General features: G+C 50.7%; 2 protein-coding genes across 3 annotated transcripts; both read right to left on the reverse strand.

The window, feature by feature from the left end:
• Positions 1-242: 242 nt before the first annotated feature.
• Positions 243-3,451, reverse strand: NDUFS5 (NADH:ubiquinone oxidoreductase subunit S5). Of its 2 annotated transcripts, none has more exons than XM_087939500.1 (3): positions 3,217-3,451; positions 1,198-1,415; positions 243-414 (listed from the first exon to the last, which is right to left on the reverse strand). In XM_087939500.1, the coding sequence occupies exons 2-3, from the start codon at positions 1,411-1,413 to the stop codon at positions 328-330; spliced, it is 303 nt and encodes a 100-aa protein (XP_087795626.1). In that variant the 5' UTR covers positions 1,414-1,415; positions 3,217-3,451; the 3' UTR covers positions 243-327. The 2 variants fall into 2 exon arrangements, with proteins under 2 accessions (XP_087795626.1, XP_026558547.1); XM_026702762.2 differs by lacking the exon at positions 3,217-3,451 and adding an exon at positions 2,627-2,769.
• A 2,863-nt stretch (positions 3,452-6,314) lies between these two features.
• Positions 6,315-22,461, reverse strand: AZIN2 (antizyme inhibitor 2). The gene is made up of 11 exons (XM_026702761.2): positions 22,370-22,461; positions 22,128-22,244; positions 20,000-20,174; positions 19,067-19,240; positions 16,963-17,135; positions 13,983-14,117; positions 12,421-12,586; positions 11,101-11,263; positions 9,527-9,639; positions 8,228-8,442; positions 6,315-6,696 (listed from the first exon to the last, which is right to left on the reverse strand). The coding sequence occupies exons 3-11, from the start codon at positions 20,096-20,098 to the stop codon at positions 6,552-6,554; spliced, it is 1,383 nt and encodes a 460-aa protein (XP_026558546.1). The 5' UTR covers positions 20,099-20,174; positions 22,128-22,244; positions 22,370-22,461; the 3' UTR covers positions 6,315-6,551.
• Between the last annotated feature and the right edge of the window lie 1,106 nt (positions 22,462-23,567).

Genomic DNA, 23,567 nt, shown 5'->3' on the forward strand with positions numbered 1-23,567 from the left:
GTAAACTGCTTAGAGAGGGCTGGGAAGCACTGGGAAGTGGTATAGAGGTCTAAGGGCTGTTGCTATTTACACTACGCAGCCATATTTTCTAATAGCTTAAATTTTTCTCCCAAGGGGCGATTTATCCTTTTGATATCATGCAGGCAGAGATCTGAACCAGTAACATTCCAGGCTCCAAAGGAGAATCTGTTCATGGGCTGGACTAGAAACCAAAGGAGAGAAATGAAAAGGTCCCAACTAAATCCTTCTTTAGCAATGTATTAAGAGCAGAGCTCCTCGGCTCCTAGGCAGCAAAGGGATTTTTCTCCCTGGGGATCACAGCCAAACTCAGTCATTCTGATGGGTGGGTGGCGTGTACTTCCCCTCCTTAATCATTAAGTCCCTTTGCTTCAAGATGGCTCGGACACGCTGCATCTGCGAAAGGAAAGGAGCAGAAAAGACGGGTTCAGAATGAAACTCCGGGCCTCACCTGTCCATCCCAAGATGGGAAGAGGCACAGAAACCAATTATTCCTGTCACACACACACACAAATAGAATTCTGGTTTCTCTTCAGTTCATATACGTTTTTCACTTTTCAGAAAAGAATTCAGCGGTCACTGCAATCTAATATCAGCCCCCCACACACACAAATAAACACACACTTTTTGCTATTATTGGTGATGATGATGATTATGGCCTTGGCAAGGGGCCTGCCCAGTGATGTCATCAGGAAGAATCTAATGCTAACATGTCTAGTAAAGGGAAGAAAAAAATAACAACACTGGAAACCAGCTATCTGCCCATCCCATTCCAGCTGTGATGAAGCAGGGAGCAAGGAGAGGTGCGGCCCTTGGCTTTCCCATTTCTAGCCCTGCTCCGCCCCCCCTCCACCCACTGGTGGTTCAGGATCGTGCCTAGTTGAGCTGAACTTTTTAGGGGACTGCAATTTGTTTGGGTCATGTTAGCTGCCAAAATATTTAAAACGTCTGTCTGTAACTGTAGTTGCTCTGCACTCCAATCAATCCCCTTTTGAGCTTAGCGCAATGGGTGCCCCTAAGAGAGAAGCAGGCTTCAGGGACAGGCACACCTGGGGAAAGAAGCACCCCACATTCATTTTCCGCTGCCCGCCCCGCCTGCCCCGCCTGCCCGCTGTGTCCCCTGAGGACGATTCAAGAACTCCCAAGAGGCATTGCGCCTCCCAGCGATGCTCCTCTCACCATCTTGCGCTTGGTCATGCACTCCTCCAGATCCTCAGCCTCCAGCCGGCACTCCTCCTTGGCCCGGGTCAGCCCGATGCCTTCCGAACACTCCAGCCACTCCTTCTCGAACGTGTGGCACACGCTGGGCTGCTGAAAGGGCTGCTTGCTACTCAGGCGGAGCATCCACCTGTCTAGGTTAATGCCCAGCTGGTTCTGGAGATCAAGCAGTGGCATGGCTGAAAGGCAGAAGGGGCAGGAAGGGGCGAGAAGGAATTATGTCCCTGGCCAAGGAACAGGAGGGGGGCGGGGGGGGGGTGTCCCTAGGGCAAAAAAGCCTCATTTTCGTACGCAGGGATGAATCGTCTTAGGCACTGCAGAAACAAAAATCTATTTTGTCGCCATTTTACTTACTCTACTTCAAACCCCGAAAACCCTGCTCTCAAGCTCTGATAGCTGCTCATGACAGCTTGTATCCAGATAAAATCCTGGGAGACGTTTAACCACTTGAAAAAAGTAAAAGTATACATCTGTGCCGCACCTATTTATCAAACACCACACTGATTATGTACCATCAGCTCTTAGCAGTCAGATAGACTGGCTTTCTCCAGGAGGCTCTGCCTCTAAGCAGGTCTTCCACCCAAGTCCCTCCGGCTTGCTGCTGATTATTCTCACTCTTCTTCCTTCCCCCTTTCCACCCATCAAGTCCTTCCCAAGAATCCGGGACACTGACGGTCTTGTCTCAGGACAATCCGGTGCTTCTCCAACAATAAGCTGCCTTTTGCCAGAGGCCCCCAAACTTGGCCCCTTTGAGACTGGCGGAGCTTTGCTGGCTGGAGAATTCCAGGGGGGGGGGGGGGCTGAAGTCCACAAGCCTTAGAGGGGCCACGTTTGGGGGTCCTGCCTTTTGCAATGGACCGATGGCGATTCTGCCAAGGCGGAGGGTGTCCAAGGGGCGCCCCCGGGGCTTCGGGGGCTGCACCGGCCGCTCTGGCTACTAGCCTCCGCCGTTGCCCTTCTACTGGCAGACTCTCCTGTTTTCTCCCGTCCTTCCTCTCCCCTCCTGCTCTCCAGGCTCTTTTGCCTTCCCCGCCGGCAGGCGTTGAGTGACAGGTGCCCATCACTTTGGCTGCTAAAGTGTCCCCCACCCACCCACTGTCGATGACCGTCTTCCCTGCGAGCAACCGGGACTGCGGCGGCTCCTCCTCCCCTTCCGACGCCGCCGCCCCCCATGTCTTCCCAGGAGCTGACCCGAGACCCCCGCCCCGTCCACGGAGGGGGCTGGAAAGGGCTGCGCGGCTCCCCCGCGCCCGGGACACCCCCCCCCCGTGCCCCCCCACTGGGGCAGCCCCTGCTGGGAGTGACGGGGGTTGCAATGCCGGCCCGAAGCGGCCCCCACCGGCCGGGCGAACCCAGCCTCGTCCTCCCCACCGGTGCCCCCTGCCCGCACCTGTCCTCGGGCACCGGCGCCGGCAATTGCTCCCTCGCCGCCGTCCTTGCGCGGCTTTTACGTCACCGCGGCCGTCGCGCAAGGCTCGCGTTTCGCGACACTCACGCCGGAAGGGGGCGGGGCCGTGAAAGGCGAGTGCATCATTAGAAGGCCGAAAGGGTAGAGGCGCCCATCCCTTCGTTCTGATAGGCAGCTTCCGGGGACGAAAGCGACCTGCGCCGCGTTCTACGGGTGCTCCTGCGGGCATTTTGCACCCCCAACGGTTCAAGGCAGGCCGAGAGGCTCCTCACGCCATGCAGAGGAGCTCCCCCCCACAACGTTGGAATTCCCATGGTTCCACCACCGCCGCCGCCGCCGCCCCGTCCCATCCCCACCCCACAGGACAGCACCTGCACCTTTGGGCAGGGGTCTCCAATCTTGGCAACTTGAAGCCTGGTGGGCTTCAACTCCCAGAATTATTCCGAGGAGTTTGCAGATCCGTTATTTGTGTTTCCAGGATCTTCCCAGGTATTGAACATGTCAAACTGATTGGGCTGCAGTTCCCTGGATCCATCCCCCCGCCCCTCATTCGTTGAAGAGTGGAACCGCACCAGCAATTTTCTAGGGCTCTGGAAGTTCCCTGTTGCTCCAGGGTCTTGAAAGATACGACTTCATCTCTTTCAAAGACAGTCATAGAGGAAACCTGCTGAAGCCTCAACCGCAACGTTCGAGCCCAAAGAAAGTCACTGCTTTTTGCCCGTTTGGGAGGGGACAGCGCTGCTCTGCAGAGGAAGAAACAACGGCCCCGCAATCTCCCTGCTGTCTCCTCCTACGAGGCTGATCTCTAACGATGGAAGATCGAACCGTCTCGTTGTCAGCGCCCCCTGGTGGCCACCAGCAGGAAGCGCTTTCGCCGCTGGCCGGTTTTGACCTTGGCCGGCTGCACAAAGGCCAATTTAGTGTTGACCGCTATTACACCCAGGTGTCCCTGCATAAGGATGCGGGGCACGCACAGGTTGTGGAAGGCTGCAGGCAGGCTGACACGCACATCTCTCAAATCCCAACTGTGTGTTGTGTATAGGTGGGCGTCCTGTGTGTTGACTGGCTGAGCCGACTGCCTGTTCTGTACTTTGCTGTTTGAGGGGCCCCCCAGCCAGAACCTTACTTTTGCAGAAATATAAATGGAACCCCTATGCGCCGTCTCCGAAGTAGCAACCCAGACGGCCCCTGACGTGCAGTGCAGAAGTCTGCTTGACCCTTTAGTGGGGGTGGGGAGGAGCTAAAGCTACATGCTGAGCCCCAAAGAAGCAACTGATTTTTTGGAACTTGGAAAAGAGCCAGTGTGCCTTTTCCCTTTGCCTAACTTTCTGGATTCTTCCCAAATACTAACCACAACTATGTTCTCAGTTCCATTCCAATGTCTCTGTGGCTTCACATTCTCTGAAAGGGCAGTGCAGCAAAAGTAAACCTAAAGGGTTTGGAAGGCTTACTTCTAAGGCAGGATGCACATTCTTGTCCCCATTATACGCAACAGTAGATGTCCATAAAAATGGCATATCTTTTGTGAGCCGCAAGCCCGCCTTTTTGTACCAGCTTGTGAACTCTGAACAGCCAGGTGAAAACAGAGCTGCAAGTGCAAAGTGGAGATCAAGGTCAAACAGTAATTTAGATTGAACTTAACTCAAATGATATTAACTAAATATAATGGATTAAAAATGTCATTTTGTTATTAGCTTTTGTGGGGTGAGGGCTGGGCCAAGGTGTTCAGGACTCCTTGAACCTGTGTAGATTCTGCCTTGCTCTTTTAAATGCCCAGAAGGTTGTCTTGGCACATCAAAAGTAATTCTTCACGAAGATCAGGCCTCGTCCAGTGGAATGAAGCCGTTATTTGGGGTACTGTGTTTGGTTTTATTTTTGGTTTATTTGGAATACAGTATTTGGTTTCCAGTATTGGAGAGGCTGCCACAAAGAGGAGAGTCTCAATTTATTTTCCAAAGCACTGGAGGACAAGAAACCACTAATCCAGGAGAGAAGCAACCTGGAATTAAGGAGAAATTTCCTAACAGTGAGGACAGTTAACCAGTGGAACGGCGTGCCTTCAGATGTTGTGGGTGCTCCATCACCGGAGGCTTTTAAGAAGAGATTGGACAGTCACTTGTCTGGAACAGTATAGGACAGGGGTCGCCAACCTTTTGGACCTCAGGGACCACCAAACTCATAATTTTAAATCCCACAGAGACCCTAGGAAAATTCCCCACCCCGCTTTCCTACTGATCGATCATTCTTTATTTGGGATCACAGGATATCATCTCCAGCTCCGTTCTCAGGGGGAGAGGAGGGGAGAGACTTTTGGCTCCATGCAAGGAAAGCAGCAGAAGCAGCAGAAGTCTTTCTTTCTCTCCCCCAAACTCCACCAGAGGTGAGTCTTTGTGAGACTTGTTGTGCCAGTGCAGCCTCTTAGAGCATGATGCCTTGCAGGGTCCCATGGACTCATTTCTGGCGGAGTTTGGGGGAGAGGTGGAAGGACTTTTGCTGCTTTCCTTATGTGCAGCCAAAAACAGAAGAAAGAAGCAAAAGAAGCACCCCGGTGGTCAGGCGAGGCGTGTGGGGCAAGTAGGGCAAGTTCCCCCCCTCCATCCTTCCCCCCCTCCCCTCACTACCTTCTGTTGTTCACAATGCAAGCGACGCAAGCCTTGTGTCCCCACGGGCCATGTGGGCGGTGCAGCCTTGTTCCTGTGCAGCCTGGATTAATTGCTTTGGGGCTGACATTTCTCTCTGAACTACCAACATTTTCTCACGGACCACCAATGGTCCACCAATGGTTGGCAACTGGTTGGTATAGGATATCCTAACAAGACAGACACAGACTCCAGAGAGTAATTAGGACTGCAGAAAAAACCACTCCTACCCACCTGCCTTCCATGGAGGACCTGCGTCCTGCACCCTGAGTCAAAAAGAGGGCTGGGAAAATATCTAGGGACCCCTCACATCCCGGACATAAACTCTTTCAACTCCTTCCCTCAAAATGACACTATAGAGCATTGCACACCAGAACAACTAGACAAGAACAGTTTAAGCCATCACTGCTAAACAAATAATTCCCTCAGCGCTGTCCAACTATTTACAAAGTCTGCACTACTATTACTGTTTAATCTTCTCATCACTCCTTATCACCCATCACCTCCCACTTGTGACTGTATGACTGTGACTTTGTCACTTGTATCCTTACAATCTATATGGACTGTTTCCTAGTATGATTCTATTGCTTATTGTACCCTATTAAGTGTTGTACCTGATGATTCCTGACTCTCGATGAATGTATCTTTTCTTTTTATGTGCACTCAGAGCATTTGCACCCAGACAAATTCCTTGTGTGTCAATCACACTTGGACAATAAAGAATTCTATTCTATTCTATTCTATTCTGTTCTGTTCTGTTCTGTTCTGTTCTGTTCTGTTCTGTTCTATTCTATTCTATTGAGCAGAGGGTTGGACTAGAAGACCTCCAAGCTCCCTTCCAGCCCTGTTCTGATTCTGAAGTGCTAACATGCAGACAAAGCAGCCACTGAAGTATCTGCCTTGGAATCAAGTAGCACGATGGGCTGCTGTGGCTCCCTTCCCACCTGGTGTGGCTGCAGGGGCCTCCAATCCCTCTGCTGGCTTTGCCCCCCCACCCCCCCAAATGCCCCCAAGAACACCAAGACCAGGCTAGGAGGAACAGGATTTATGTTGCATACTTAAAAACCACACTGCTTGGAAAGGAAGAAGGAGGAGGAGGAGGAGGAGGAGGAGGAAGAAAAAGCAGGCCCTCCCTCAGGGTAGAATATGCAAGAGGCAGGCCGGCCATTGAGAAAAAGGGGGAAGCGGGGAGGCAGGGGAGGGGGAGGCAGGGCTCTGCTGGGAGGGCTCTGCCCCCTCCCCCTCCCGTGATGAAGGACCGGCACAGCTTACATGATGCTCGCGGGAGTGAAGACGGGGGCGACGCACAGGGTGTCCGCGATCTCCCAGCCACAGGAGAGGGGGGCACACGTGCTCTCCCGACCCTCCTCTTCCGGATACACTGGTTTCCCCTGGAGGAGCTGGACGGCTTCCCTGCAGGAGAAAGGAGCCGGCAGGGTGAGATCTCCAGCTGCGAGCGGGCTGAGCTTAGAGAGCCTGCCCTGCGGGGAGTGGCAGAGGCCTGACCGCTCCCAGCACCCTTGAAGCCTTAGGCCAGGGGTCTCCACCCTTGGCCACTTTAGCCTGGAGCAAAGCTGGCTGGGGAATTCTGGGAGATGAAGTCCTCCAGGCTTAAAGGGGCCAAAGTTGGGGACCCCTGCCTTAGATGACCCTTCCCAAAGGGATGGAGCCGGGCAGCTGAGATTCGTGTAACAGAGGTGATGAACAAAAAAGCTTTTGCTTGGGGCTGTCCGCAAAAGCCTTCCGAGTGGCTTACACCGGACATGGGCTCAATGTCTGGAACTGGGCCAAGTGGTCAAGGGGCCACTCTGGGACTCAACCAGCGTTTAAAATATCAGGTTGCAGCCGCCCCAGCCTAAGAGGTGGGACCAGATCAGAAACCGACTCCATTCGATGACTGGAACTCCCTTTGGCTCGGACAGGAACAGAATCTTTGCTGGTTGGTCTTTGTTTGTTTGTTTCTCCCCCACCCCCCCTCAAGGAGTTGGGGGGGAGGGGAACCAGCCTGAGCCTCTTCCCAATGCTTTCTTCCCTGTCTGGAGACAATACAGGCTTCTGCGCCTGTTGTTGGGTATTGTTGTGGTTCGCTGGCAGCCTGTGCAGTGGAATCAGACAATGGGGAAGAACGGGGACCAGTCTGGGAGTCTGGACAGGACTCGGAGGAGGGTCCTGCGTCCAATGCCAGAGATGGGGCCAGGAGCATCTGGGAGTGGAGTACTGACTCCGGAACCTCTGGAGTCTGGCAGAGGACCCAGGGAAGCCTCTTCCCAGTGCGTGTGTGCGCAGAGCTGCTAGAAGGCAAAACCAAAGGGCCAACTTGGGAGTAAGGCTGGGAGGTGATTGCCCCTTCCATAAGGAATAAAGGACAGGCAAAGGTGATGAAACCTTTGCAGGAAGCAAAGTTGTTTGTTCTGTTCGGATTAATCCTTGAAGCTCTGGACGGTTTTTTACAGTTCATTTGGCACTTTAGTTGTTGGCAGCAATTCAAAGGAGAGAAAGGTGGGTGCTTATCTCTAGAGACTGTTTGGGAGTCATTACAGGCTGGGAATGAACATAATTCCTAGTGTTGAAATAAAACAGTTGTTTTAGCTAAGCGTGTGCTTAATTATGGTCTCAGAAGCCATGGCCAGAACAGGTATATGGCTTCTCTATCCGGTTTCTCCCAGTCACCTCTTGGGCTCCCTGCAAGTAGCCTCTGATTCTCCTGTATTTTTTTAAACAACAGGGGAGTGATTCTAGAGTGGTAAGAATGCCCCACAGTTCATTTGCTCTCGTTATTTCAGCATTCTGTGTGATCAGCCCTGTAACAAAGAAAGTGGCTCTAGCAATTTCAGAGCCAGAGCAAGATCCAGGCCCGGTGGACTCTACCCCCTGACTGGTGGCTCTGTGGGGTGGGAATGCAGGTGCTCCTCTCCCTCTCCTTCCACTCTGAAAACCATCTTACCAGGCCACTCTGGACATGGCATAGTGCACTGGGGTTGGCGGAGATCCCTGGAAAGAGGAGGGAGCCAGCACAGTGTGGGCCCCCATGTTCTCAAAGATCAGCCAGTCCCCGACCTGCAGCTCAGGCAGTTCCAGGCCATCTGCAATTCGGTCCAACCCATCACCAGTTGGTCCCCAGAAGCTGCTGTTGTGCAAAGGGTGATCTGGTGGGGGTCTCTGCAAAGACGAGAAAAGGACTGTGACCAGCCAGATCTTCTTGGATCCTCCGCAGTTGCAGTTCAAGCTGATCTTTAAGCTGACTTTCTCAAGACGCCACAGCAATGACCTAGAGAGAGTCGTCAGTTTACGACCACAGTTCAGCCCAACATTTCCACTGCTAAGAAGCAAGACAGGTGTTAAGGAAGCTTTCCTGCCACAGTTACCAAGTGAATGACGGTGGTTGTTAAGTTAGCAACATGGTTGTTAAGTGAGTCTGGCTCCCCCCACTGACTCTGCTTTTCGGGAGGTCGCAAAAGGGGATCACGTGATCCCTGGACACTGTGACCGTCGTAAGTACGGGTCGGTTGCCAAGTGGCCGAATTCCGATCACGTGATCACAGGCTGCAACAGTCATAAAGTTACTTCTTTCAGTGCCATTGTAACTGTGAACGGTCAGTAAATGAATGGCTGTAAGTCAAGGACTCTCTTCTGTATTTTGAGACCTTTTATAAATTCTCAGAATCCTAAATCCTTTTTGCAAGATTTTAAGATATTCTGAGCTATTCAGAATGTCTGTGGCAGACCATTTCCAGTATTTTAACGTTGGCTACTCTCCCTTCGTATGCTTAGACAGCTCTGCAGGGAAACTGCCGGCCGCCAGCCAAGGAAACAGCCCCAAGGGTGAGTTCAGGGCAGCTTTTGGGGGAGAGGGGCTCTCATTTGATCCCCACAAGAGCAACTGGAAGAGGGAGAGAGGGAGGGGGGAGAGAGACAGAGAGAGAGAGACACACACAGCGGGGGGAGCATAGTCGCCCACCGATTCCCATGGTTGGCGTGGAACTGGCGTCTTGCCAGAAGGCTCTGCTGGCCTTCCTCATGTGACCTGCACTGGACCGAAAGCTCAGGCCGCTGCCCTGCTGCCCACGGTCAGGAGAAGGAAGGAAGCGGGGCACCTGCAGGGAGCGGAGGCAGGACACAGGGAGGGGGCCCCGAGCCCTCTTCCGCAAGCCCCCAAGAGGGAGGGAGCCTCGACACTCGGGTTCCCCTTTGCTGAAGAGAGGAGGGGCTTCGTTCCCTGGCCGAGTGGTGGGCCTCTCCTTACCTTAGGCAGGATGGGGACGGGGCAGGTGTTGCTGAAGATGACTGAGCCAAGAGAGCCGTAGACGCCATCGTTAATATGGTAGACAAAGCTCCTCTTGCCCTTGGCGTCTTCCTCTGAGGAGACCAAACAGCAGGCAGAGTGAGGGAGGCCTTGGGAGACGGAGGGTGGGAAGCCCCCAGCCAGGTTTCCTCAGCTGGCTTCCTTCTTCAGTTACAGACCCTCCCTCTTGTGGGGACCTGGACACCCAGCCCTCCTGCCCGAGGAGGAGGAGGACCATCGAATGTCAGGGTGCAAAACCAGAACTGCACTTCCTGCCCAGAGAGAATGGGGCAACCATTTGGGGGGACACGGGAAGGCTGCTGGTTCCAGAGGAGGAAAGAAGCAGCCCCTCCGTTACAGGCCAGGCTGGTGGATCAGGAACTGGGAAACGCAGCCACGGGGAGGAAGACTCTCCACAAATGCCTTTTGGGCGGCCATTGCCTCATTTCTGCCTCAGCTGGGATGATTGTTCTCCACCCGGAACTGACTTGGAAGCTACAGCTGGTCCAGAGTGCAGCTGACGTGCAAAAGTGCCCATGTAAGGCCTGGCTTTAGCCTAAGGTCGAGAGGGCTCTGGGCTAGGGTGCCAAAGTTTAGGTGGTGCCGACTTAGCCCCTCCTCCTCAAAATAAAGGCCACAAGAAAAACGTTCAAAGTAGGCAAAATGCACGTTCGTGTCTGCGGGAGGTGGCACCATCGATCCACGTGGCCCAGAGCTGACACGGGGCTTTGCACCCAGGTTATGCCATCGTTTGTTGAGCTGCCCTGGCTTCTGGCGCATGCAATGCGGCCGATCATCATTTCTGAAGGCCCTCTGGGCAGGGGGCCAGTCTGTCCGCAGCCCACTCGGCTCCTATGAGTTCGGCCTGCACCCACCAGAGCCACCGGCTCCCTCTGGTCAGTCAGGGCAGCCCAATGGGAGCCACGAGCGTGCCGCCTCTGTCGTGGTGCCTGGTCAGTGGAGCAGCTTGTGCCCCCCCAATTGGGACGCCCCCCTGTTGCTCCTTTCGAAAGGCCCTGTGGGCGTTGGGCCAGGGCACTCGGTGAGTCCAGCTCTGAGTGATGGTCAAGAGGGGTTTGGGGGAAACGGACTCAATCGTTACGCTCTGCTTCTGATCAGAGGTAGACGGTTTCATGACTCTTAGACTTGACCTGTTTTGAATCGGGCCACTTTATCAGTTGAATAAATAAAATAAACTCTAGGTTTGCAAAGCAGCTTCTGCTAGAGCTGAGTTTTTATTGGGTCCAGAATGGGATGGGCAGAGGGGAAAGGTTGGCTTCTTGATTTCCAGGTGGTCCTTTCCAGCCAGGCTCCCACAGGGGCAAAGCCGGGCAGTCCGAGGACAGCACTGCCCCTCCAAGGAAGGACTGGCACGGGCGGCCCTGAGTCAAATCAGGGGCCGCATGTTTGGAGGGATCCACACACTGTGCCCGGCCAGGATGTGGCTGGTTTCTCCCAGCCTTGGGCATTCTATGCCCCCAGTTGCTGGTCCCTGGGGGGTGGGGGGAGAGTCTGCTTGGGAACTCTGAACCTACCGTCCGAGCCCAGCTGGTCCAGAGGGACTTCCTTCTTGGCAATGATGTTGACCACCAAGGTGAAGGCCGAATGCACATAGTAGCGCCCCAGCTCAGCCAGGATCTCAACTCCACAGCCTTCAGGGAAGTAGAGGTCCAAGGCAGAGTTGATCACCGCTGCTGTCTGAAAGAGTCCGGTGGGCGAGAGGGAGAAGAGAGGAAACCTCACCATTATAAACACAGGCACCCCAAGTCCTGCCTGGACGTTGCAGCTGTTGGGGAAAGAGGCAGCTGGGGCCAGAAGGGGTGCAGGCAGCCAGACAACCTGCGCTGGGTTGGTTTTCATAGCAGCCGAGAGCAAGTAAGGTTGGAGGAGGCCCTAAGTAAGAGGTCAACCTGGCACAAAGCATGGGAGCTCTTCTGTGCACTGCAAGGACCTAGTTCTTTCTTTCTTTCTTTCTTTCTTTCTTTCTTTCTTTCTTTCTTTCTTTCTTTCTTTCTTTCTTTCTTTCTTTCTTTCTTTCTTTCTTTCTTTCTTTCTTTCTTTCTTCTTTCCTTTCTCTCTTCCTTCCTCCTCCCATTTCTCCTGCCTGCCTCCCTCCCTTCCTTCCTCTACCCACCCACAAACCCTGCCTGCCTGCCTGCCTGCCTGTCTGTCTGTCTGTCTACCTGATCTAATCTTGCCCTCTCCCGGCCCATTGTTCATTCCTAGAGAAACCTTCGCCCAGTAACACTACAAAAGGATCTCATCCCATTTTGAATGGTCCTGATTATGTCCCAATGGCTGCGGGTCTCGGCATGGCAGGAACTTGACCGCGGCCTGCAGGCTGAGCAGCCCAGTCGCAAACCCCATGAACTGGGGGGTCACTGCAGAGATTCTGGTCTCTGCCTTATAGAGGCCTGCCTTGCGCAGGAGCACAGCGCCACCTCTGGGATGTGCTCAGTGCCTGAAACAACAACATCAATCGCCTCCAAGGCAGAAAACTGAGGCAGAACAAATCTGGGCCCCTCGGAAGAGTTGTGTGTCAGTGCTGGGTATGAATGATTCTGGAATTGCTGGGAGGTTCTCAAACCTCTGGACCGCAAAGAGGAAGTGATACGCAAAAAGCAGGAGATAAAACACAGGTATTTGAGTGTGCCACCTGCTTGAGCCACGCCCTTCGATTCTTCAGACTCATAGTTTGATTTTTTTTCACACAACATTCAATTCTCGACTAAACAAAAATTAGAGTGTGCCCCCCCCCAATCAAGGGCCCAGGGCACTCCTGGCAGGCTGGAGGAGGTCTTTGGAGCCCTCGCGGTACTCCCAAAGTAGGATTCAAGCATGAGGACCACCCTTACCTCCTCGAAGTGCCTCCTAGACTCTTCAGCACTGGGAAGTCCTCCTCCGATGACCAGGAGGTGTATCTTGTAGCCTAGCTCTGCGCCCATTTCCACCACCAGGCGAGCATCTGCTATGGATTGGGTGAAGACCTGAGGGTCAGGGCAGCTGCTTCCAATGTGAAAGCTAGAAAGGAAAGCAATTCAACACCACAGGCAATACTGCTACCCTCCAAAAAGACCTCGACTATGTATCAGAATGGTCAAAAGAATGGCAACTTCAAATCTCAACAAATAAATGCTCTGTCCTACATATTGGCAAAAAAAACCAGAAAATAAAATACAGGCTGAATAGTCAAGACCTTGTTGATGATCCAAACTCTGTCAAGGATCTTGGAGTACTCATCTCAAATGATCTAAGTGCTAGAGCCCACTGTAATTACATAGCCAAAAAGGTGTTAAGAGTTGTTAACCTAATCTTATGTAGCTTTTTCTCTGGTAATATTACACTACTAACTAGAGCATACAAAACATTTGCTAGAATACTAGCAAATATTTTCTAGAATACTTACTTGAATACAGCTCATCAGTCTGGAACCATGTATCTGATATTAACACAGTAAAGAAAGTCCAGAAATATTTCACAAGAAGAGTTCTCCACTCCTCTACTCATTGCAGAATACCTTATGACACCAGACTCAAAATTCTAGACCTAGAAAACCTAGAATTACGCCACCTTTGGTCCGATCTAAGTATAGTATATAAAATCATACATTGCAATGTCCTACCAGCTTTAACCCATACAACAATAGATACAAACTCAACGTTAATCGCACCAAACTGGATTGCAGGAAATACGACTTCAGCAACAGAGTGGTCAATGTCTAGAATCCTCTACCTGACTCTGTGGTTTCTTCCCCAAACCCCAAAAACTTTAACCTTAGACTGTCTACTATTGACCTCACCCCTTTCCTAAGAGGTCTGTAGGGGGTGTGCATAAGCTCACCAACATGCCTACAGTCCCTGTCCTATTGTTTCTTTTTATTTTTCTTATATGTATCCATGTATTCATAACTATGTTTTTACTTATACCTATTATCTTGCAAACAATTGACAAATAAAAACTAAAATAAAATAAAAATAAATACAAAAAATTGCCTGTGAACACTTCTATCTACCAGATTTACTCAGTGAAATTGGGGGGCACACTGCTAACGTTGCCCTCTGCCTGGCTGCGTGGCAACTCCTATGGGTCACCTCACCACCCAGATATTGCTTGCTCCCAGGTAATTGGGGTCCCCACCTCAGACACATCCATGGTTTTCTTTCTTTGGTCAGAGAAAAGCCCTGTCCTCCCATGTCTCCTCCACTCTAAATACCCACTTCAACACAAGAGCTTCACAGCAGGTTTTTTCAGGTATTTCCGGCCTTTTAACTGGGTGTTGCTAGCCCAATAATCAAAGACACCAAGACCTCTAGCAAAAGGTGAAGGCACAGAGGCCACTGAGAGAAAAAACGTAGTACACCGAGGAGGGACCAGGGAGAGTTGGCAACTGGCATGAGAAAAGGATCTCTGACCCTACCTGATGCCCACCACCTCAATGTCCATCTGCTTTGCAATCTCGAGGAGATGTCGGCAGGTTTTAAGGGTGGCACCAAATTTCACACTCAGATGATTGGTGCACCTGGAGTCATCGGTCGCCAGCTGCAGAATCATTCTGGGGAATAGGATGAAAAGACTTATTTGGCTACAATTAACAACTATGTCTTACCTTCTGTTTGCATGATGCAATTGTGCCTCATGATGTCATTGTACAAATATGCAAATGACACAAATTACATAATTAAGGTCATTTTAAAATTATGCACATGATCGTTCTCATACATACAAACAAACACTATCAGCCCTCCATGGCAATCAAACTAGGAAACCGAAGTCAGGCAAACTGCTATTACCTTTATTATCAGGTTATATTCACACAATCTTATAAGTCTAAATGCTCTCCACTCCCCGAGTTATCTTTGTGAGGCCTAGGGAGGGTCTTCTCTGAGACGCTATTTCAGGCTACAATTCTGCTCTGGACTCAGATTTCTTTTATCTGACTGCTGTCTTGATTGCGGCTCTTCCTCCTGGGCCACAAGGTCATTCCTCCTGCCCATGACACACATAACCTTTGTTCAACTATTGTTCGTTGCAAAAGAATAAACAGGCTGCATTTGCAGAACGCACCAAACCAGGGAGGTCCTGGTGGTAACATTCAATATTTTAAGAGCAAGAAAATGGTTGCTGTGGAACCAGTCAAGAAGCCTTTTGTTTACCGAACAGCAGCAAAAGTGGTGAGTTGCTTTGTTCCTTCCACACAAAGGACTCACAAGTGAGCGGACTCCTAAGGCAGCCGGTTCTGCTGCGGAGAAGCTCTTTCTGTTAGGAGAATTCCTCCCATGGTCCGGCTAAAACGTCTTTCCTTCTAATTGGGGACCATCGTTTCTTGTCTTCTCAAACAGCTCTGAAACTTCAGGGATCGGGCAGGAGAGGTTGCTGCAGGTCCTGTCTGTGAAGAAGGGCCACCTGGCAGGACCCCAGAAGAAGGCTTTTTCTCCTGCACCTGCCCCCACCCTCTGGAACCTTATTACACTTACACACACACACACACACACACACACACACGGTGAAATTCAAAACATTTTTCCTACCGGTTCTGTGGGCGTGGCTTGGTATAGTAGTCAGAGCAACCAGGGGCGATTTTTTACCGATTCAGATCGTCCCTACCCCCTCTCTCCCGAGCCGGGCCGAGGTAGTTGAATTTCATTCCTGACACACACCCATCAGATTTGCCCCAACACAAGATCTTAAAAGACATTTTGCCACCAAGCCTGGGGACCTAATGGTGTGGATAAGCCTGTTTATCAGTTATCTTAATTGGGATGATTATTAGAGCTGCTGTGGGTTGGTTTTTCAACTGCTATCTATGTTATTTCTTGTTTTAATTCTGTTTTTCACAGCCCAGAGTCATGTACTTGGGATGGGCAGCCATATCAAATTAAATAATAAAATTCTTCCACGTATTCTTCCATGTGACAATTTGTCAAAAACCTGAAGGCAGATATCATACCTATTTCCAAAGGTGCTTTTTTCAAGAGGCAACTGGATATTTTGGTTTTTCTTTGAAGAGGTTTTGCTTCTCACCCAAGAAGCTTCTTCAGCTCTGGCTGGATGGTGGGGAATGGAAGGATTTATACCATGGAAGTATAAACCCTTCCATTTCCCACTGTACATCCAGCGCTGAAGAAGCTTTTTGGATGAGAAGCGAAATATCTTCAAAGAAAAACCAGAAAGTTCAGTTACCTCGTGAAAAAAGCACCTCTGGGACAACCGTGATGATTGAGAATCTCCATAGACATACCTACTTCTGTCTTTTTTCTCTAGGCGAACCATACCCCTTCTCTTCAATTGCTCCTGCTAGATCCTTCATCGCCTTGGTTGCTTAATCCAAGAAATGAATCGAGTCAACTGAAGTTCCCAACGGCCACCTCCAAATGGGCACTGAAATTTTATTCTCATAACACACTTACCTTAAGGCTGGTTAAAACCCTGAAGCTACACTTACATCATAATGTTGAATCTGATTAGTTTTAATGTTGCTTAGTATTTTTCTGGTTGTGTTTTGCAAATCTAGCTTTAGTTTACTGTTGATGTAAAGTACGTGTGAAACTTGAAAATGGATAATTCAGTAATGAAGTTACACACATGCAAACCCAGCCAGAAAATCTCTCTTCTGATTTAATTCTGAATTTTATTTTGCTGATTAACATCCACCTTTCCAAGTTGTGCAGATGTGACTTGTTGGTCCATCAATTGGCCAACCACATTTAACGTTGTGTGAACTCAGCCCAGGTGATGGCAGTTTAGCGCGTGGTGCTGCCCCCAAAATATAAGCTGAGTTACCCCTGGACCATGGAAAGCCAGATTGCAAATGCAAAATCCTCATCGGCCCCAGTTGGAACAGGAGAAAATGGGATTCCAGGGAGGAAACAAATAAGGGGAAGAATGAATTGTTACATATTTGTAATTGTTCATGCTATAGCAAAAAACAAGAGGGAGGAAATTGAGTTTGTACTGTGAGAATTTCAAAATACTTGGTTGTGTCGACACAACATTATTCCCCGTTGTTAACTAAATCCTGGTTTAGTTAATTAATGCTGAACCATTCAGTGGCAAAGATTGCCTAATGCCCTAAGATAGTAATCAGCCTTCCCACTTGGGGCTTCAGTGCTCCTGGCTCTGTCAAATCCGTAGTATTTTTTCTCCTGCTTTTCCTTAAGCCGAATAGAAATTTTCTTTCTCTGAAGAGGAGACGAGCGTGTACCTATCTCCAGAAAGCTCCTGGGTTCTTTAGAGCCAACCAGGAGGAAGAAAGCCTCTTCTCTCCTACCCGAAACTCTTTCTAGGAGTCCAACAGCTCTGGGAGGCTTCGTGTTTAGTACCCAGTTATGACCTGTTTTCTCCCCCTTTTTTTGCAGCTGCCTCTTTCTGCATCACGCCCGCAGGTGCTGATGGCCTACCTGGCAGACGGGTACCTCCGTGCTACTTTCCCAAGCTCCACTTCATTGTCAAAAGTCATCAGCTGCACCCCTTGGCTGGCCGCATATCGGATCAGGGAGACCTGCTTGCAGGGGCTGGCACAGATGATCCTCTCCGGTGGAACTCCAGTACTCTTCACCAGGGCCATCTCTGTCTGGGGGTGACAACCAGAGAAGGTCAAGGGACTCGGTCATCTGAACCTGGGGCTGGGGGTGATGGGGCCAAGACCCTCCAGGCTCCTGCGTCCTGTGAAACCCCTCTGGAGAGAGGCAATTGTAAAGGGTTCAAGTCACCCTGAAATGCTAACCTCAAGGGGCCAGGCCAGTGATCCAGAAAGCCAAGGGTGGGCTTCAGAGCCAGGCGCCATGGGAGTTTGCTTCGCTTTGCTGTTGTTCTCACTGCACGTGTTTCCTTCTGGAGAGTCCCTAGGCTCCTCTCTATCATCCACCCAAATGTGGCAAGCCTGGGCCCTTAACAAACGGGGCAGCTGTGATTCGCTTAACTACCATGACAGAAAGGTCAAAGAATCAGGCAGGGCCCACTTAAAGCTACCCCCTTGCTAAGCAGTGGAAAGTGTGATCCCAGCCGTAGTCCTAAGTCAAGGACTCCCTGTCACACCTTCCAGTCAGGGTCACTTTGCAGGCAGAAACCGGTCCCTCCCTGCTTGTGACGGGCATCTTCCTCAATCGGCAGATCTGATACTAATTGAATTGATTGAATTCAGTCTGTCTAATATCTATGTACATTTATCTATGCAGTAGGGATGAAATATTGTTTATCCTTGTTATTTTCTCTACTTCCCCTCTTACTGGTATTACGATGATGATGATTATTCTGCTGTTTTACACGTACGCTAAGAGCTTCCGCACCAGAGACAAATTGCTTGTGTGTCTAATCACACTTGGCCAATTCAAGTCAATTTCCATCCTAATTACCGTCAGGTTCTTCTGAGGCTGTTCTTGGCACACTGATCTTTCAAGCTTTTTTTTTTTTTTTAAATTATCACATACATCTGACTGATGCATGTTGATCCTGATCCTCTTCTTAAAGGAACCATTTCAGGAGTAGCTTGCAAACCCTTGGGGAGGTGATGCCTGGAGAGTTTGCGGTCCACAGGCCCCCGGCCTTGCAAAATTAAGAGAGGTCTCTCTCTCTTGTGGCTTTGAGCTGCTATTAGATCCCACTGTGTAGAATGGCTTCATTCTCCAAACACACGATGCATGTTGCTCTGGGCATCCATCCGGTCTCTCTTGGAGGCCTTTTTTCCCCTCACTGTTTTTATCCCAGGTTATTGAAGTACCTAAATCCAGATGTTTCCAAGTTCCAGAGGTTCTCCAGCTGTAGTATTATCAGATCTGCTTGAAAGACATGGACTGGGGGAGAGGCTCATCACAAGCAGGGAGGGGCCAGTTTCTACCTGCAACTGGGATCAGACTTGCCACTGCTAAGCAACGGGGCTGGTTTTCAGCAGGCCCTGCCTGCTCTTTCAAGGCAGTTGAAGGGTTGGTTACTGAGCGAATCACAGGAATCCAGCTGCCCCGTTTACTTTATGGCAAATGGCAATCAGGTGATCCCAGGGCACTGGAACCCTCCTAAGGAGCTGCTGGCTGCCAAGCACCCAAATTCTGATCTTGCGACTGTGAGGGTGCTGGGAGAATTGCAAGTGTGAGGACTGAATAGTCATAAACCGAGGACTGGCAGCAGCCAGGCTGCCTATCAAGATTCCTTGGAGAAACAGGGCTAAGGCTCACAGCCGGGTACGAAAGCCTTGATCTGCTGCGGGGGAGCCCCGCACGTCAGGGGCTCCTGCTTGGGCTGAAAAGGGAAATGGCACCCTCTTCCTTTTCTGTGAGTCACCCAGAGGACATCCAAAAGGTGCTTCTTTTGAAAAAGGCAACTGGACTGCCTTGGTTTCCCCTGGAGGACGTTGTGCTTCTCAGCCAGGAAACTCCTTCAGTCGGAGTTCCTGGGTTCACGTGGTTCCGTGTGACTGAAACTCTGCCTCTGGACCTTTGTGCCTGCACCCTGCTGAGCCCCCCCACTCCTCTGCCCCCATCTCTCCAGGAGCCCCCACCCCACCCCCACCTTGTTGGTGCAGCTGAATCCGGCCCCCAGCCCAGCCAGCATCTGCACCACACCCTGGCTGCTGTTGCACTTCAAGGGGTAGACGGGCTTGACCCGCGGCAGGGCCTTGAGGAGGCGCATGTGTTTCTTCATCACATCCTCGAGATTTGCCACGAAAAAGGCTTCTCGGCTACCCTGGAGAGGAAAAGGCACGATCAACACCAACGCAAAGTGGTCTGTTTTGCACCCGGCTCTCCGGGGGCCTCCCCACCTCCGTAAAGATTGGAATTGGGGCGCTTCCCTTCCGACGCTGAATCCCCATGTCCCCAGCCAGCTCCAGGGGGTCATCCTGGGCTGTCTTAGGAGCCTCACAGGTTAGTTTCCAACACCAAGCAGAAAACTCTCTGTCCGCTTTTGGCAGTGGGGGTGCACTAACTTTTGGTTGCACAAATTCTACGGTGGAAGAGCTGAATTCTGTGTGCCTTGTGGAGTCATAGGCCCATTGAGGAGTCTTGCCCTTTATCCCATATGGCTCAGCCACACTTGTCAATGGGCCATCCACACCCTGGGATGCAGTGGTGGGATTCAATTTTTTTTACTACCGGTTCTGTGGGCGTGGCTTGGTGGGCGTGGCAGGGGAACGTTACTGCAAAATCCCCCTTCGCCCCCACATCCCACTGACCTGCTTTCCAGCTCTGTTCTCCTGTGCAGGGCAACCAAAGAAGACCCAGCCGATCAGCTGGGACTCAGTGGGAGGCAGAGAAGAGATGGGATTGGTGGGGCCAGTCAGAGGTGGGGTTGGCCGGTTCTTTGAACTACTTGAAATTCCCGCTACCGGTTCTCCAGAACTGGTCAGAACCTGCTGAATCCCACCTCTGCTGGGATGATATGCACCCACCCACCCACCCTGCCTCCATCCTCCATGCATGGAAAGCCCATTCTCTTGGTCCTCACCATCTGGGCAACTTTGAGGAGGAGACTCTCCAGGAGATCCCTAGTGGTGAAGCCCTCCTCCACCATCATGACATCCGATTCATCCAGGTACCTGGTCATTGCTACCACCAAAGGAGGATCTTTCTTTGAAAGCCTCCGTCAGTAGCGGGGGAATAGTTTTTAAGTATGCAACACACTGTGGAGGGAAAGAGACAACATCAGGAAGCTCCTTCTCCACCATCTGAGATGGCAAACAGCTATTTCACAGCAGTGGCTCTTCTGCCAGGTGCTGGGTGGTTTACGCAGTAGGTTAGAAAGGGTCCCCCTTCCTGAACCTGGCAGGAGCTCACCGAGGCTCATGGATCTCTTTCTCCAACCTTGATGCAAAGGACAGCAAAATATTTCAGGTAGGAAAAGGTGTCCAGAAAGTCTGAAGATCTGCTGGCCAACTATGATGAGGAGGATTTTGGAAAGCTTTTAACAAAAGTAGTTAGTTGGGAACGGTGCTACCAGGCTCCTGATCAATATATCTACCTGTACAGGAAAAGACCTTTCAGTGACTGCTATGAGGCCTGGGTGCAGACTCTGATTCTTACAGGTCCAGCAGATGAGGCTGACCTGAAACTAAGTCACTGTATTTGCAACATCTGCTCTACTTTTACATCCTCTGATCAGATCCAGATGGTGACATTTTTCTTTTGCTTGCTGAAATGCAAAATGCCAGCATGCTGCTTTCTCCCACACCTATAAAGAGGGTAAATGTGGCTGGACGCTTTGCACATCGCTTGCCCTTTTGTTTAATGGCGCTTTCTTAAGTGGGATGGCAGGGCTGACGAGCCCCATTGGGCCACTAAAGTCAGTCACTTTGTTCCAGAAACTTGTTAGATGAAGATAATGGGGTGGGGAAAGTTTGTAACTGCGGACAAAAGGAGTGTCCGTGCAGAAAGCAACATCCCCGGTTTGTGCTTCGTCTCTAGCCCTCTGCCCTCTGTTAGCCATTGGGTAAATGCACAACCTTTCCCCTGGCACCAAAATTCACTTGGGGCCTTTGGGACACAGTAATTGCTGATTAGCAGCTTCTCTTGTTTCTGATTAATATGTGTAAAATAAAAGGTCATGGAAAAACTCAGATTGAGGCAGAACTCTTAGTGAAGTGATAAATTGTGAGGGTAACTTAGAACGTGCCTCTGGAGTAAGAATGCTCGTACTCCTGGCATCTGGTGTGTGTGTGTGCGTGTGCGTGTGCGTCCCTGTTTTTACTGATGAATTATTGGATAGGAATAGGTCTGCCTTAGCCATGAAAGCCAGCTGGGTGGCTTTGGGCCAGTCTCTCGTTCTCAGCCTAACTTACCTCACAGGATTGTTGTTGTGGGAAGAGTGGGAGGAGGAAGGAGCGTTGGATATATTTGCCCTCTCTACTTATTTGTAAAAAATAATAAAGGTGGGATACAAATAAAATAAAAACATATGAATCAATGGTCACCCGGGTGAGGGTTTAGAAAACATTCTAGAAGCAAGGAAATTGATTCTAACTTTTTGGTTTTTGCTCCAGCAGGTTTGCAAAAGGGAACAAGAGGAGAAGATCATTTGCCCAGCCTGTTTCATGTCCTGGGAAGCATCGAAGGAACGCAACAGGAAGAGGAGCTGCTGCGTAAGTTGAGGGGAGAATTTTGGATTTGCAAAGAGAAAGGGACCCTCTGAGACTCAGCAACATCTCATTTGTAGAAATCCCCGTTCCGTCTGCCCACCCACCCAACCATCCATTCACCCTCCCTGGAAGAAAAAAACTTAATAGGGATTTAAATGGGACAAAAAATTGGATAAAAGTTATCTGAGAAAGTGCCCGTTTATATTTGTTGGTGTGCATCGCTACTGTCCTTTAAATACTTATGGCATTTCTTTTTAAAAAGTGAGCTTTTGTGAGATTCTCCCCAGCGCAGGCCTTGATCTGCCTCCCCTGCCAGCCTCTCTTGCGTATCCCCACATGTCAGACAGAGAAGGGGGGCGGGGGGTGTTAACCCATATTAAAGCATTTAATGGGTCAGAGAAGAGGGAGCGGACCTCCGCTGCCCCTGGCCTCTTTCCATGTTATGGGGGGTGTTTCCCCTCCCTGCCCCCCCACCAGTCCTTGCCCGGGGGGGGGGCTCACCGTCCCGAAGCCTTCCTCCTTCCCAGGTGGCTAGGTGTAATGCCAGGGGGGTTCTCCGGTGAACTCTGAGCTTCTGCAACACCCCGAGGCGCAGTTGCTGCTGGGGATCCGAGGTCTCTGCAGAGGGGCAGATGAGAGACGGGCAGGAGGATCAGGAAATCCCCAGGCTCCCTCTCCCCTAATCCACAGCCCAAGCCCCCCCCCAGGCCTACTGCTTGACCCCTCTCCTCCCTTCAACCCACCTTAAAAAGCATTTAAACGGATTTTGCCCATGGGTCTCCCAAGAGTAAATATAGGCTTCGGCAGTGGCTCCTCCTCCTCTTCCTCCTCCTCCTCCAAAGCCTACACCATGCAAAGCAGCACCAGCTAATCTTCAGCTCTAGGTAGATGCTGGTCCCTTATATTTTGACCCCCCCCCCATCTCTGCTCACAAGAGTCGCCATGGTGACCAAGCCCAGCAATCCAATTGGCTGAGGGGGAAAGAAACAAAGCAGGAGTGATGGAGAGATGCCTGGAAGGGAGAGGCTTCTGGCTGATGGGGGGAGGATTTTCCTTGGGGGTGGAAGCGGCTGCCCAGATGTGTTGCTGCCCTCTGACAGTTGCAGATCAGGGGTCTCCCTGAGGAAGGGCGCCAAACAGGATCGCTCACTCAGCACAAGGACTTATTTACGGTCAGCCGGACAACTGCCACCCTCTTGGCACCGGATACGCCCAGACAAAGAGTTTAGGGACTTTTTATATACATTTATGCATTCCGTGACACGGCATATTAAAATGGAATGTTTTGTGTGCGTTTTATATGGCTACTTTCTCTTTCTTACTGATTATATGCCTTTTTCACCTTCCCCTACAGTAATGTCAGGTTCTGCACAAGCATGTTTCCAAAAGCAAGAAAGCCATTGTTTAAAAGAGAAAAAAAAACCCCACAAAACGTAAAAGCTTTGCTTTCACTTCAGAAGCGCCCAGGCTAGAGGTACAGTGGAAAACAGGAATTTTGCAAATTGCTCTTCCTAAACCAGTTGTCCACACAAGATGGCAGAACCCTTCAGATAGAGGCATGGCCACACCCATATCCAAATTGGATTCCGCTGGGCAGAGACCCCTCTGATGAAGGAGTCCTCTGCTCTCTGGCCATCCTCAGAAGCAACCTTGGCAAGAGTAGCTAAAAAGATGAAGGGTGGGCCTTGCTCGTGGAGATCACAGAGATTCCCATAAGGTTTGGGACACCACTCAGAAGCAGATTTCCCCATTAGGCTCTTTTACTACCAGGGAAAACCACCAGCAGTTCTCCCTAGTCATGTCTGTCATTTTGATTTTATATATTACGAGAGTGATATTGCTGGACAACAAAAATTGGCTTCCTCTGAACAGTTTTGTGTGTATCTTATTGATTTTTGGCTCACGAAAATAACCTGCCATAACCTGTATTCACAAAAGTTT

This window comes from Pseudonaja textilis, chromosome 10, assembly GCF_049901715.1.
Source record: "Pseudonaja textilis isolate UNSWEBS1 chromosome 10, rPseTex1.2, whole genome shotgun sequence".
Taxonomy (NCBI): domain Eukaryota; kingdom Metazoa; phylum Chordata; class Lepidosauria; order Squamata; family Elapidae; genus Pseudonaja; species Pseudonaja textilis.

What these genes read in the sequence shown, in the direction of transcription:
- NDUFS5 (XM_087939500.1), bottom strand. Translation starts at nt 1,413, where the DNA reads ATGCCACTGCTTGATCTCCAGAACCAGCTGGGCATTAACCTAGACAGG. An exon ending in GCATGACCAAGCGCAAGATG is followed by an intron (nt 415 to 1,197) that starts GTGAGAGGAGCA and finishes TTCCTTTCGCAG; the next exon opens with ATGCAGCGTGTCCGAGCCAT.
- AZIN2 (XM_026702761.2), bottom strand. Translation starts at nt 20,098, where the DNA reads ATGACCAGGTACCTGGATGAATCGGATGTCATGATGGTGGAGGAGGGC. An exon ending in TCCTCAAAGTTGCCCAGATG is followed by an intron (nt 19,241 to 19,999) that starts GTGAGGACCAAG and finishes TTTCCTCTCCAG; the next exon opens with GGTAGCCGAGAAGCCTTTTT. An exon ending in GGACCAGCTGGGCTCGGACG is followed by an intron (nt 9,640 to 11,100) that starts GTAGGTTCAGAG and finishes TGGTCTCCTCAG; the next exon opens with AGGAAGACGCCAAGGGCAAG.